General features: G+C 37.7%; 1 protein-coding gene across 2 annotated transcripts; it reads right to left on the bottom strand.

The window, feature by feature from the left end:
• Window positions 1-40: 40 nt before the first annotated feature.
• Window positions 41-13,068, bottom strand: LOC306874787 (troponin T, fast skeletal muscle isoforms-like). 2 transcript variants are annotated; one of them, XM_079425033.1, is made up of 10 exons: window positions 13,004-13,068; window positions 11,518-11,578; window positions 9,536-9,703; window positions 6,643-6,726; window positions 6,428-6,544; window positions 5,076-5,267; window positions 4,856-4,968; window positions 4,664-4,754; window positions 3,178-3,218; window positions 41-455 (listed from the first exon to the last, which is right to left on the bottom strand). In XM_079425033.1, the coding sequence occupies exons 3-10, from the start codon at window positions 9,542-9,544 to the stop codon at window positions 419-421; spliced, it is 684 nt and encodes a 227-aa protein (XP_079281159.1). In that variant the 5' UTR covers window positions 9,545-9,703; window positions 11,518-11,578; window positions 13,004-13,068; the 3' UTR covers window positions 41-418. The 2 variants fall into 2 exon arrangements, with proteins under 2 accessions (XP_079281159.1, XP_079281158.1); XM_079425032.1 differs by lacking the exon at window positions 3,178-3,218 and adding an exon at window positions 2,591-2,631 and having other exon boundaries at window positions 13,004-13,060.
• Window positions 13,069-15,330: the final 2,262 nt, after the last annotated feature.

The following is a 15,330-nucleotide window of genomic DNA, read 5'->3' as shown; positions in this document are numbered from 1 at the left end:
ACTGCAAACATGTCAAGGAGGACAGAAGACTTACAAGGTTCATATTCAGTTTGATTTAGTGTTTCACCATCAGTTTCTCAGTATAATCAGGAAACATGCTCAATTCTAGTTTATCAGTCGTGAAGGATAATTTTATTGAACTGCCAGATGCAACAGATAAAGCTGGCGAGCAAACATTATTTACAAAAAACGGAAGGTGAGAACCTAAAGACAGAGCAAGGGGGAAAGTTTCTACTGCAACTACTGCTAAGACCGGACAGTGATAATGTCACGCAGGGAGTGGAAGATCGCCTTTGACGGCCTCTGGTAAACTGCAAACTTTGGGTGGAATCAGAGATGCCTGGTGAATGAAGGCAGAGCTCAGAGACGCCGGCAGCAGGCATGTCTTGACCACGAGTGTAGATTTCTCCATGAACGCTTACTTTCTGCGGCGAGCAGCGGCGCCCTTCTTGGAGCTGAATAGCAAAGAAAGAGTAAGTTAATGGTGATGATCGTAACAGACATGCTAGTTGAAAAGTGGGAAAAAAAAAACACCATACAGGACAGGGATCTATTTAATTTTTAATGGTCATTTCTCAAATTTAAGTGCTCAGTACTTACTATGTGATTGTGCTATTTAACACAGAGCACACCAAATACTATTGTTTCCCAGTTTTCTCAGTCCAGTCCTGCAGGATGTTCTTCTCACTTACTGTGTCCACACAAAGTCTGTCATGCACATGGAACTGAAATCACGTTCACTCCATGCAGGACTTACCACTCTTTCTCTGAGCTCTGTCAGTTTGTTAAACAGGCCTGTCTTAGTCTTAAATGTTTATCACCGCAGCAGCTGATACACATCACATTTACACCACTCATTACCTCATCTATACCAAACACATTCATCACAGTTCAGATTTGCTGGCACCAATGAAAAATAAGCTAGATCTGGAATAGACAAGTAGCCTACTTTATAGTGCCACTACACTACGTATTGCATGTTGAGCGATATAAGAGTGAGCTTTATTTTTCATTGTCTGTAAATCACTTCAGAAATCAAGTACGTTTACATGCACAGTTATAATCCAGCTACAGCCTTCATCTGTCTGTCCAAGTATGTGACCCTGGACCACAAAACCAGTCTTAAGTAGCACAAGTATTTGTAGCAATAGCCGAAAAAACACTGTATGGGTCACAATTATCAATTTTTCTTTTTTGCCAAGAATCATTAGGATATTAAGTAAAGATCATGTTCCATGAAGAGATTTTGTAAATTTTCTACAAATATTAAATATTAAAACTTAATTTTTGAGTCGTAATATGCATTGCTAAGATTAACTTAATTTGGACAACTTTAAAAGCCATTTTCTCAATATTGTAATTTTCTCAATATTTATAATTCCAGATATTCAAATAGTTGTATCTCGGCCAAATATCGCCTTAACAAACCATACATCAATGGAAAGCTTATTTATCCAGCTTTCAGATGATGTATAATCAATTTTTTTTTTAAATTGACCCTTATGACTGGTTTTGCGGTCCAGGGTCACATATAATTTATGACACAATGCATTAGCAAATATTTGGCGTCAATTACGAGTTACAAGCACATGAATGACTGAGCAAAATTATTACAACCCAGAATTCTAGATCATACACGAGTTGCTGAGTTGTTAAGATGAAAGTGGCGTGTCAATGGTGGAAACACTGACCTATAATGTAGATTATAGCACATATCCATAATCTATGTAGAGAGATCAGTGATTGGAAATGAAGGCTATAGCAAATAGTCAATCGCTCAACTCTTACGGTTTCCTTGATAAACAAAATTATTTAGTTGTCATACGATGGATAAATAAGTGCTGCATAATAGGCCTAAAATTATTTTCTTTTATTTAGACTACTTCTGTGTTAAGTTTCAAACTTGAATGAGTGGCATGTAATAACGCTCAACTCGAAGGTACAAGTTTGCAGTCGCACTTGAAAGCAGCATAAAGGCATGTTGCGCTTCACCTCCTAGGCAAACTGTAATTCGATTTGTGTAAAAGCCATTATCTGGATAGTTCAACTTCACAAAAACCAGACTGGTGTGATTTCAGTCAGACTAAAGTGTTTACATGACATTTAAAACAGATGAAGAATTCCTTTAGTCCTACTGAAATCAAACTCTAGTGCATGTAAACGTACTCCATGTAAACGGGAGCTTGTATGAGGAAACTGCAATGAGGGTTAACTGTCTGACTATGGTGGCAAATGACAAAACTCATACAGCTCTGCGGAAACTCACTCTCAAAGGCTTCACGCTTCAGTAAGTCTGTCACAATGCTACAAAAATGTCCCAATTACTTACCATCTCTACAACAGCTTCAAGACTACAGCCCTATATCAAGTTCTAGGACATGTTTTGTAAAGTTGTGCTGCCAATGACTGCCTTTTTATCCAATATGATTGGCAGCCTGTGTGTGACAGTGTCTTTGAGAGTTTTCATGGGGTGTGAAATGATTAGATAATAATATTAGAGTAAAGTTAGATAGTAATATTAGAGTAAAGGCAGAAGAGCAGTAGTCAGTCCATCCGTGCGCTGTACGTGTGGTGGCGAGGAGCTACTCACTGCTTCTGCAATTCATCAATGCGGTTTCTGAGAGAGATGACCTGAAAACAACACATGAGCGTTTTTAAACCTGCCAGGTCATACCTCAACCACAGGATCCTGGATTGGGATAGTTGTCCTCTACCATCGAGTGCTGACAAACACACACAAATCATTCTGGCTCGATGCTCAGGACGTGCCAACCTCAAGAGCTGCTATGGAGCAGCATTGTGTGGGCATGTCACAGGCATGTTTTGTGCTGTTGTGCAGAATCCCTCAGCAAGACGGTATTGAGCTTAAACAATCACACGCACTTACCTGCAGGAGAAACATCTTGGAATATGAAAGCTCAGATGCTGACTAACTTTAGTTTAACATGATTCACATCTCTACTGCTAGGTTGTTGGAATAGTGGTTTGGTTTAGCTGCTGGTTTGAAAGACATCAACTTGTGAAGGCTCTCACAGTACATTTGACCTTTCACCTGTGGTCTGAATCGACCTGTTTCCCAGAAGCCATGGAGACCAGAGAGTCTCATGCATGCAGACCATGCCGTCACATCCCTGTTGCTGAACAAAGCCTTAACTTCCTACAGTTCCAGTTACTCACTATTTACTGAGCTCCTCCACTCTCATACGCTGGGTAGTAACCTGCAGAACACCAGAACACAGCTGAGACCTGAGCTACCACACATAAACACACTCTAGATAACCTGTACAGACCCACCCAGACCTGCTCTCACATATATGACTGATATGTTCATGTTTTTTAATGTCAAACTGCCATAGTGACTTAATTATGCAAATGAGAGAAATGCACTATTGCTTTTATATAGTTCAATAAATTAAACATTTTAGATACAATTTTGCCGGTTACTAAAGAGGCGGTCACAATTACCATTTCATGAAATAAAGTCAACAATAGGGAATCCATGTGATCAGGAATTTCACATGAGGGTGAAAGATTTGTCCCCTCGTTGATTTCGCAGTGGGTTCAGGTTGGTCACTCAAATTCGATACATTGATCAACAGAAAACTACTTGGATTAAGGGTGAATTTTGTGGGAGCTTTGCTTCATACGTCAATAGATAATGTAGAAATGTATAGATAATGTTTTTGCCAGCAATGTGACCACATCTTTAAATTTTTTTTGTTCCACCAGCAAAAACAAAGCCAAAGCAGAATCAAAATCAAAATAAAGGTAATTCAAAATGTTCTTCACAGCGATGCCATAGAAGAACCATTTTGGTTCCACAAAGAACCATTCAGTCAAAGGTTCTTTAAAGAATCATCTCTTTCTTACCTTTTTATAATCTGAAGAACCTTCTTTTGCCACAAAATAACCTTTTGTGAAACAGAAAGGTTCTTCAGATGTTAACGGTTCTTTATGGAAACAAATCTTCTAATCTAAGGCATCGTGAAGCACCTTTATTTTTAAGAGAGTATTGTGTCTCCAAGCAACACACAATAGTGGTGTATAGTTTCTGAATGAATCAGCTTTCTTGAATGAATCAGTTGAATAAATTATTTAATGATTCACTCATAAAGACTTGTCACCACCAACAGCCGTGTCGATGTAACCTGCAGAAAGAGTCACTGAAAATCCCCACCACTTTTGAATCAAATTCAAGGGCCATAACTAACTTGTATAAATAATTAACAAGGCATTAGCTTTCTATTTGAACAGCTAAAGAAGCTAGGTGGACTGATATTATAGTTGTACATAAACTGTTTTAACATAATGCTTGTTCACTGAACAGATAGTTCACCCAAAAATGAAAGTCATCATTTCCTCTTAATTATGTTTTTCCAAACCTCTTTGTCTGGCAGAATGTGCATCTCAGACAACACTGAATTCAGTGCTTTTTGCTTTTTTTACATACAATGAAAATGAATGGTGATTGAGATGATCATTCTGTCTAACATCTCTTAACAGAGATTTTCATTTAGGTCAACTATCCATTTGTCCAGGGTGCAGTTGACAAAGTAGTACATCTCCCCTAACAACAAAACAAATGTAGGCTGTGATAAAACATAAAATAAAATAATTTTACAGATGTTGTATTGTGTAAATGGTCATCGGACAGATCCCTCACCTCATACTTCTGCCTCTTGAGTTTCTCTATGTGCTGAAACTTCTCAGCCTCCAGGGAGTACAACCAGTCCCACAGCTCTTTAGCTTTCTCCCTGTAAATGCACATATGCACCAAAACACATTTAGATTACACACACAAACTCTGTTTCATCAGAACAAGTTGTCTTTCCCATAGAGTTGTATTCATGCTGACCTCAGCTTGTCCTCATTCAGATGGTCAATGTTCAGAGCCTTGCGTCTGTCTGCCAGAATCTTCTTCTTCTTCTCTCTTTCAGTTTGCTTCTTACCTCCTCTCTTTGAATCAGCCTGTTTTTTGCAATATGCAAACAAAACACTTAGACCTATTTACTTTTCACAGTCATAGACAGTACTGTGATGATTGACAGAATCAGAGTTAGGGTTGATAGTAAAACCTTCTGCAGGTAGCTGCTGTACTGGGAGCCCATGCTAGACAGGGCAGACTTCTTCTTGGCATCATCATCTGCCCTCTTCTTAGCATCAGCCTCCTCCTTCCTCTGCCTCTCTTCTTCACGTCTTGCCTGACGCTCCTTGTCCTTCTCAGAGCGGATCCTCTGCTGATCTGCCCTCTCAGCCCTGCGTTTCTCCTGCACATGCACACATTAAATGTGTCCATTATAATATTCTGAAACACGGCACTCTGGAATATTTGATTCTGATTGGTCAGTAGCGTCCTGCTATTATATCAGCTGTCAGATATTTCATTTTATTCGCCTTCGTTCATGGCAATGCTGTATCATTCTGCACATATAGGCCAGTGTTATTTTAGTATTATTTTAGACAATAGATTTTATTAATATTTAATGTTATTAATATTCAGTTTTTATTTTTAATGTTAGTAATTTGATGTGCCTTTGTCATTTTTAAATATATTTATTTAGCTTCGTCATTATTTTTTATTTCAGTTACAGGTTTATTTGTTTTGATTTATTACGTGAAAATAGAACTAAAAATCTTATTTAGTTAGTTGCCAAAACGACAATTCAAATTTTTCAAGTTTATTCGAGACAAAAGTTTTTTTTTTATCTTATATTTTATCTAAGCTTTATTTCAAATAACAAAAACATATTATAGCAATATACTTTATTTCATAGCTATCCAGGTAAATGAAACTTGCATGAGAAACTTGAATCTCTCGCATCACATTGCGAACTTGCTCTCAAGTTTCCTACAAACACCATCGTACGTCTCAGTTCACGAGTTCACATTTACATATATTTAGCACGAGTTACGTAATGCGTATTTGGCGAGTATGTATTTACGTAGTTGGCGTGCTGTCCTGGGGAAGGGCTCTGAGCTAGGTAATGGCCCGAACCCAGAGTATCCCCCCCGTGGTATGGTGAGAACTTAGTGATGGTGGAGAAGGGGTGGTGGGGGGGATGCTGATAGACCGTCAAATGAGTGGAGGTATGTCAGCTGTATTTATGTCCGTGAGTTGATTGACTTGATTACGTACCACTTGTGTTTAATTAGGCTAAGTATCTGACGTGCTCCTCCCGAACTTTGTTAATAAAACATCATTTATTGGTTAGTGAAAATGGGCTCTTATGAGTATTAATATTACTGTAATATTGTTGAAGTGATCGTCTTGTTTATAGTCTAATTGTTGTTGTTTTTTCTTAAGCTTTAAGATAAGATACAGGTAAGATCATTTTAACTCAAATATTTCATGTCCACATACCGTATTTATTTATTTGTTGAGTATCCGTCTATTTAGTGGTATAATGTACAGATGGCTGACACTCACGATTCTGTCTTTCAGAGCAATAAGCTCCTCTTCTTCCTTCTTCCTGCACTCAAAGTGGGCATCAATCAGGGCTTGCAGCTCAACGAGGTCTTTGTTTTGACGTTTCTTCTGGATGTCCTGTTTGCATACACATAAATATGACCTCAAACATGTATTCTTACAAGGTTTAATTCATATCATTATAACATAATGTACCCAGTGAAGTACTAGCTTACATCAAAGTCCACCTTCTCCCCGTCAGGGATCTTTGGTGCACTTGGTCTGAAGGGAATGAAAGCAAAATGTGTTTTAGTGGGATTCTGGGTATCTCAGTCTTCCCCAGCGCCTCAGAGGATGCTGTATTGAATCGCAGCATTGGAATTAACTGCTCAGCTATAAAAAGTGCTTAGTGGACAATTCTACTTACTTGAACTTGGGCTTCTCGTCTGTTATGAAAAAAAAAAAAAAGGGAGAGGGATATGTAACATGGTTAGAGAGTTTAAAACGAGCTCAGTCAACAATCAGTGGGAATTCTGTTAGCCATATCCATGAACATGGAGTTACTCTTAGTAACAACTCAGTGCTGGTTTATTTACCTGAGCTTTAAGAATGATGTATGTAACTTCTGAAAGTATGTTTACAAAGTAAATTACACATATTAATTTCAATCGTTTCAGTAATGTTAATAAACTGGGTTAGTTAGAAAGCTGTGAAACAAATAGGTACTCAAATCTAGAAGAATCATTGCATAAGAATTGAGATCATGAGGTGCTTGAGTATAGTACATGAGTATAAACAGACACAGAACTCCTGGCAAGTGGGCCATTCTCACTCTTCCGAGAATGAACAGAACAACAAAGCCTTGTGGAAAAGATTAATCTTTTTATCCTTCATTCATTTTCCCATCTCTTTTGACTAACAGCATCTAAATCTGAGTCGGTTATATATCTGACTAGACTCTGCAGGTGACCTAGATGAGATGTTTGAGCCATTGCAATGTTTCCTAACTATTTGGCTTGACATTCACACCAAAAACATAAGCAAAAAGCCACATCCAGACCAGATATTTTCCATAAGGAAATAAAAACTAGCATCTTGTCCTCGTTCCACTGGTGTGGCACATTCATGCAAAAAGAAGCAAAGCACAGAGCAATGTCAGCATTTAATATTCTTTCACCCTTGTTATTGACTTAAAGTAAATTTCAACTGACACTTCAGGCCAGTTTACTGTGTCTCCTCATTCAGAATCTTATGTTGTATGGTTTTGGACCTGATTGCACCGTGTTCCTTGCAGGCATTAACCCCTCCCCATGCCTTCTTTCTAATCAGAAATAACAAAAACAAGAAAATGACAGACATACCTTCCTCTTCATAGGCCTCTGCATGCATGAAGCGTTGAAAGCAAGAGTAAAATAGAAAACATTAATGTTGCTTTGAGTGCTTTTTGCTGCCCTAAGCAGGGCTGCGTGCTCAGATGCAGAGTTCAGCTGAGCAGGACACTCAAATTGAGGTGCATTGACAGAAATCAATTAAACAAAAAAATCACAATAAAGAAACATTCAGATGAATGAATTAGGTAATCACTTTCAATGGGACACCTCAATATGAGCAAGTCATTAAAAGAACATAAGCTAAATAACAACATATTGATGACCAAATTAAAATTAGCATACATATTTTCATAAAACATTGACTGGTATTTCAAAGTGGGCAAAAGAACCTTAATAATGGATGGCATCTTGTTTGACACTTTCAGCATTTTGCTTTTAAAAGTTATAATTGAATATTTAATGTTTCAGTAAAGCTAAGTGTGCCAAAGAGAGCCTTTCCAGTGTTAAGCCTGCAGTGAAATTAGAAAGAATAAGTTATTATAGCCCTTTTTGTCCCTTTGAAAATTATTTTGAACATACTGACCAACTAATATTCATTCCATGAATATTATGAAACGGCATAGCAACAGAAACAGCTGCATTTGTTGCAGAATTATTATAATGCATGCAATAGAATAGGTTCTTCTTCAAGATGCATCCTAGAGTAGCATTTTGCTGGCGGCAACTCAGAGACAGTTCTCAATGTAGAAAAGTGCAGGAAGTTTTCAGTGATTTGATAAGCATAATTGCTGCACTGTAATTGGCAAGAGCAGGAGCTGTACTGGGATTTATTATCAGCTCAGGCCTCTAGTGTTGGGAAAGCTACTCCTGATATACAATAGTTCATCTACAGTCATGCTACTTTAAGATGGTTACCATACTAAAAGGAAGCACACTGAAGCATTTTAAGGGGGCAGTGTATATATATTTTTAAATATATAAATGAAATCTGATCCGAGGATATGATTCATTATTGCAATAAAAGCAGATCTACCATAAATCTATGACACAAAACAATAAGGATATTAATCAGTGTAATAGGATTAACCTTGAACAGACCAAAAAAAACAAAAAAAAAACCATACATTTTTTAAATATTTTTATATATTATAAAAATATTTAATATAGCTACAAAATTCTTGGCAGGAAAAGATCAGTGCATCGTTATTTTGAACCACTTACTGAATCGTAATATATAAGAGCAGTTTGAATGGCTTTCTAACTTAGTATGATAGAGAAGAAAGAAAGTGTAAGCTAACCCCAAAAAAGGTCTTATATAGCTGAAAAAGCTACACTGTTTTGATGGTTAAGCTACTATTTGTTTCCCAACACTGCAGGCCTCCTGCATCCGCCCTAAAGAAAGCTGCATTTTAGGTGTGACAAGCACTACGTCTGTCAGAGTTCGATCGATCCAGCTCACTCCCCATTGGTCTGCAAGTGAATTTGAATTGGAAAATATTCCTTGTTCGTAAAGGGTGGAAATTGTCCAATTCTGAAGAATAATTCAAATGCATATCAAGGGACTGAAATGGCATGGATCGAAGCTCTGTCGCCATTTGGTAGTACCACACCAGTCTCATGGTGGGCCTGAGTGAAGAGGAGGTACCGCCAGTAGTGGTTAAAGTTTTGTTGAATTGGGGGGAAGGGTACTACTGGGGAACTACATTAATGTGGCTGATTTTTAGCAGATGAGGTGTGCTGCCTGTTTTTAGTTGTTTTGGGGAAATGGGAAGGATGAATGAATATCCATACCACATACCTTCCTCATGCACCTCTGGTTCTGGTTCTGGCTCTGGTTCTGGTTCTGGCTGTTTTTCTGGCTCTGGCTCTGGTTCTGGCACTGGCTCTGGTTCTTGCTCAGGCTCAGGCTCAGGCTCCGGTTCAGGAGCTGCCTCTGGGGCTACTTCTACCTCTACTACCTCTTCAGCTAATAATACATGCAGCAAGCAACCAAGGGAAGGAAGGTTATCAACAGTTAATGCGTTGCAGAGGAGGGAGCATTCAGAAATGGGAGATTATGTATTGGTTAAAGTGAGAAAGAGAGAGAAAGTCATGTGTGAAACGTATAGGTGGCTGAGAGGGTGCACATTGCGGGAGAACCTGTTATGAAATGATGAGACCTTGAGACACCAGGATTCCACATGCCAAATAAAATACCCACAAAAATGACTTTGTTTTTCCTTGTTTGCCAAAGCCTTTGATTCTACTAATCTAAAGCCATCTCTAACTATTTTGTGTTTGATAGGAAAATAAACTAGAATAAATTTCACACCTTATGCACAGATAAAATCCACATATAATATCTGAAAAACATAGACAAGGCATCAAAACAATGGTTTATTTTAATGACCTTTTCAGCAGCCACACAATTTAGAACTTCAGGTCTCCAGATACTGGAATATTCCAATCTGCTTTATGAATTCTGCTTAAAAGGTCATCAAAGGTCATGGCACCCTTCAAGCTGTAGGGGGCAGCACATGTTAGTTACAGTAGCTCTGGTTAGATTTCCTACCATAGATATGATTAATATGCTTATGGTTTTAGTTTACCTTATGATGAGTTAAATGAAAAGGTTGACATTTGAAAGGTTCTTGAATTAGATAAAAATTAGTTGAGCAAATTATTTTCTACTTTCGGTTAATTATTTTATTTGATTTAGTTACAACTTACTACAGACAGTGTCAGGCATTTTTTAACAAGAGAACATTGTGTTAAATTAGTACATTGAAAGACTAGTTAATTTTCAAATCCTCTTTTGTTGGTTTGGTTGTTGTGGTGGTGTTTAATTATTTGTTTGTTTATTATGTTACCTCCTTCTTCGAACTCTTCATATGCCAGAAAAGAAAGCAGTAAAGGAATACAAAAATTACAAAATGCTTTTTTTTTTTTCTTTTTTTGACACTATTATAATTGGAATTACATCATACATTAAATGCATGCCAAACCTTTATTTGTTAGTGTTCTGTGGAGTCAGTGCTCTGATCAGTTCAGTACAGAATCACATTCTATATGGCCAGTTATTACTGTAAATTTGTAAAAGGAATTCCTGTAAATTAATAATTTGGTCTCATCTCTGGCCTCTGTAGCCTCACATGAGCATTCACCTCAGAGAACACCAGTAACATGAGCATCATTAATACTGCCCTCAGCCACTGCATGCATTTGACAAGTTAGCCTCCAGAGATGTTCTTAAAAAAGCTCTCTGTGGCAGTGGCAGAAGGCAGTATGCTGGCATGAGATTCATGAAACAGCTGCCAAACAGCAGATGGCACAATATCAGTCACTACAAGCAGATTCAGGGCACTCTTGCATTGGATATATATTTGAAATATGTGTTTTTTATGAATTAATTTATAATGCTAAATAGAGCAAAGCCAAACCTGCAAGAAAAAAATTCACCAATGCTCTCACTGTTTCTAAATATAATCTATAAAATCTATAATCTATAAAAGTAACTGCTGACATACCAAGAAAACACTGATGCTGACTGAAAAAAATACATATACATAATATTTCAAATAAAATGGAAATATATATTGAGTGGACAAATGTGTTCACATGACAGACTTGAAAATCCTGGCTAAGGCATATGTTTTTCGACAAATTAACAGCAATAATGATGATGATAATAATAATAATTCAAATTTAGTACTTACCCTCGACCCCACTGATTGAAGAGAGGGAAAGAAGATTTATCTTTATTTTGTTTTGACCAAAGAGCATTAATATACATTTTATTACATCAAATGTCAGAATACTTACACGTCCTCTGTGTCGGACATGATTACAGGGAGCTATATACCTATATGAAGGAGACAGAGAGAATGTTTGTAATTGTTCTTTTACCACAGTGACAGGGTTAATCACTGACTTGACAGGTGTGAAAGGCCCTTCAACATGCTAAATATTTGAGGTAACTCTTAACATTTTATGACATCTTTATATCCAGTTAACTGTATATAAAAAAACAGCTGTATGTCTGAATATGCTGAAAATGTACTGTCTGTAACTTCATTTCTTCAAAGAAATGATAAATGATCAAAGCAGAGCAAAATGAATCTGACAGAATTAGAGCTTAGAGCAGATCTTCAACAGAAAGAAGATCTGCAAAAGAAAAAAACACTAAATAATGTCTTCATTCTAAAACGAAAAAAAAAAATTTAGAGGTAATATTTCAAAATAATCTGTCAGAAAAACAAATGTGTGTGCATAGGTTTGGCTATAACTGTTATGGCCAAATTTACGATTATTCCCTCTCAAATAAAACATGAACATAAATTAGCCAAATGCTGTGCTTTATATCTAATCATGTCAATTGGATAATGTGCTGTAAGCTTTTGGCCATGATAAAATAAATATCATGATCTTAGTATAAAACTATTCCAAATACCAGAGGTCCTCACTAATATAGCTTCAGAAATATGTGTGTGTGTGTGTGCTGTGACTCATATCTCCAGCACAGCTGCAGAAGCGTTTGGAGATTAACACATGATCAGATTTCCCAGCATCAGCTCTCTCTCTTTTTTGACAGTGAGGCTCTGGTCCTGTCAGCCCTGCCTTATGTGGGCATGACTGTCTGCTTACATTATTATGAGCCATTAAAGGAAGGAATGCCAGATTATTTATGTGTTTCTTTTCTGACATGAATAAAAAAGCGAATGCAACATCAAAACAGAACCAATATAATGTACAATTTTGATATCCATTGTATTAGTGTCAAAATGACAACAATCTAGTCTGTGTTTAAGAAATCATTAGAGCGTTATTCTAATGCTACCACCTTGTTTGTGCTACTATCTGTTGTCAGCTGTTCTTTGTTAAGCCTCTATTGTCATTGCTATCATTCGTGGTGATCTACAGGATAGGACAAAGAGGAAGCCAACAATGTGTAAATCCTAAATTGCATTGTGTTGGCCTTAGTAATCTACAAAGTTCCATACTGAGACAGAACCATCCCATTTACAGAAGTGCCCAGACCCACCCTCAAACGATCAAGGCTGTCAACTGAGGTGAAATCTATTTTTTTTTAAGTTCATCTTTTAAAACAATAATTTACAACATGTGAGAAAGGAAATAATACCAAATAGCAAAAAATGACTCTTAACGACTTTAATCCTTCCTTAACGTTTAAAAGAAAAAAGCACCATCAGCTATGAGCAAAGGGAAAGAACTGTCTTCTCAGCCTTGTCTTTACTCTTTTGAAGATACCAAAACTTTAAACTCTTACCTCAGAAAAGCCGAAAGAAGAGAGCGTCTTGATGGCGAAGACGGGCTGCAAGGTTCTGCAAACCTAGAAACTTCTTAAGTCCTTGACTTATACTGATACTTGATCTTCTAAGGAGTCTCATTGGCTGAGGAGCTAATGTGGGGGGAGGGAATCTGGACCATAAGGAGACCCATAGAATGTACTGGATGAAAGGACGATCAGATTTGGAAAGCTGAGGCGCCCAATCGCTATATCTGTCATAGCACAAGGCAAGCAAAAATAAGCCCAAGTTAAGAGGGGGAGCATGCTAAGGGTCTGAGGCTCTCTTAGAAATCTGGCTGTTGTAAACCGAGGGACACAAAATGTCAATTCAGTTTCAGTTCAATTTCAGGGGAGACTGAAATAAAGCCCAGGACTATTTATCTAGTCATGTGATCTCAACATGTCTGCCCCATGTGGCGACCGGCTCCATGTCAAATAAAACAGCTCATATTTGGCCACTGACTAGTGCAGGGGGTTCTCAACTCTGGCCCTCAAGGTCCACTTTCCTGCAGAATTTAGCTCCAACCCTAATCAAACACACCTGAACAAGCTAATCAAGCTCTTTAGGATTACTAGAAAGTTACTAGGTGTGTTCGACGGTGTATGATATATATATATACCGCGAGAGCGGTTCCAGAACATATTCAAGAGAGCATATACTCTTGATTGAATCGCTCCCGCAGTACTTTGATGTGATACAACGATCGGTTTGCTCAGATCCACTTCAAGTCGAACACACCTACTGGCAGATGAGTCTGATAAAGGTTGGAGCTAAACTTTGCAGGAAAGCAGACCTCAAGGGCCAGAGTTGAGAACCCCTGATTTATTTTTTATGTGTAAAAACTTTACACATGGATTTACTAAATGTAAATTTAGTAAATCCAAATACACCTTATACAGCTAGTAGATTTTAATCTCAAACTATACAGTTTTTTTTTGTCTTATGCTGTAAATTTCTACAGCATATCAGTTGTTCTTGTTTAGATTTCGGAATTTATATTTGTCCACCATAGTTTGTCCAAACAATCATAAGAAATCCTGGTTCTTGTACAGCTCTTTTTATAGTCTAAGGGTGTATTCACAGCAGGAAAGTCCGCTAGTTCACTTGCTTTGGTCCGGACCAAATACAAAGTTGTTGTTTTTTGTTTGGTGTGATTCCCTTTCACACTGCCCTTTTTGCAAGTGAACCAGAAATTGTAAACAAAACCACATGTGTGCTAAGGTCATCCATTCATTGGTTCATCCATTCAACGGTACCAGAGTTTGTTTGGAACCGGACCAAGACCACCTCTTCAGCTGGTTGTTTTAGTCCACTGCCAAGGGGGGAAATGAACTTGGGTTAGATTCAGTCGAACCAAACAAGACAGGTGTGAATACACCCTAAAATGAAATGTGCTTTTACATAGACTGTGACTTCTTATGCTGGTTCAGCTGATAATATTTCAAAGTTTGTGACTTTATGAAGGCAAATAATATGGTTGCATTTTGTTTTGAAAGACAAACAACTTCTTTTTAGTGTTGTTTTACCTTTAGTAGGGATGTATCTCTAACATCCATACCTAAATCTACACTCATGCAAAGCATATCAACAGACTCAGACATGTCAGACATGTTAACAATATGACCATAGCATATCATACCAATTCCAAGTGGTTTTCAAAAGACATGTAGCATTCGTAAATGCATGCAAATATAGCTAAGGAGAAACAGACTTTTGATAACCTAACGCTTGCAACCGGTTTTCAGGTGAAGTGGAAACCCCCTGCCTGGTTACAGCTCACTGGCTGTCAGAGCGCAGCTTGAATTCAGGGTGAGGAGTTTTATTTTTGGCATGGAAAAGGGGTAGGACACCATGTCCTGTTGCTCCGTTCTACTAATCTTCCCCCAGCACACTCGGAGTTGGACCCTGCAGCTGCACAATTAATTGCACACAATACTTGCACAGGTAAAAAAAAAAAAGCAGCACAATTTAGCTTTCATGAACTGTGTGAGTGGGATCTGTTAGTAGGTGTCTAGTGCATGGCTGTGTGAGAGACATTAGGCCTCGGCTATCTGTGCTGAATAAAGTATCAAAGTGCCTGCTTTAAAACCATTGAAAGCTGCTTTTGTCATTTAACATCTTTGTTTGACATATATAATATTTACCAATTTGTGACCTTTATGCTCTTTGTATTTGTATTTCACAGTATCTGTACGGTACTGCAGTAATTGATATCCATCTCATATCTGTCTGTTCATCTTTTTTGCAGATCAGCATCATCTCTCTTATCTAGATTTACCGTAAGTCTCACAAATGCTCTGAACAC

Source organism: Barbus barbus (assembly GCF_936440315.1).
Source record: "Barbus barbus genome assembly, chromosome: 1".
Classification (NCBI taxonomy): Eukaryota; Metazoa; Chordata; class Actinopteri; order Cypriniformes; family Cyprinidae; genus Barbus; species Barbus barbus.
This window is presented reverse-complemented; position numbering and strand designations above follow the sequence as displayed.

What these genes read in the sequence shown, in the direction of transcription:
- LOC306874787 (XM_079425033.1), bottom strand. An exon ending in GGGAGAAGGTGGACTTTGAT is followed by an intron (nt 6,545 to 6,642) that starts GTAAGCTAGTAC and finishes GTATGCAAACAG; the next exon opens with GACATCCAGAAGAAACGTCA. An exon ending in ACAGCAGCTACCTGCAGAAG is followed by an intron (nt 4,969 to 5,075) that starts GTTTTACTATCA and finishes TGCAAAAAACAG; the next exon opens with GCTGATTCAAAGAGAGGAGG.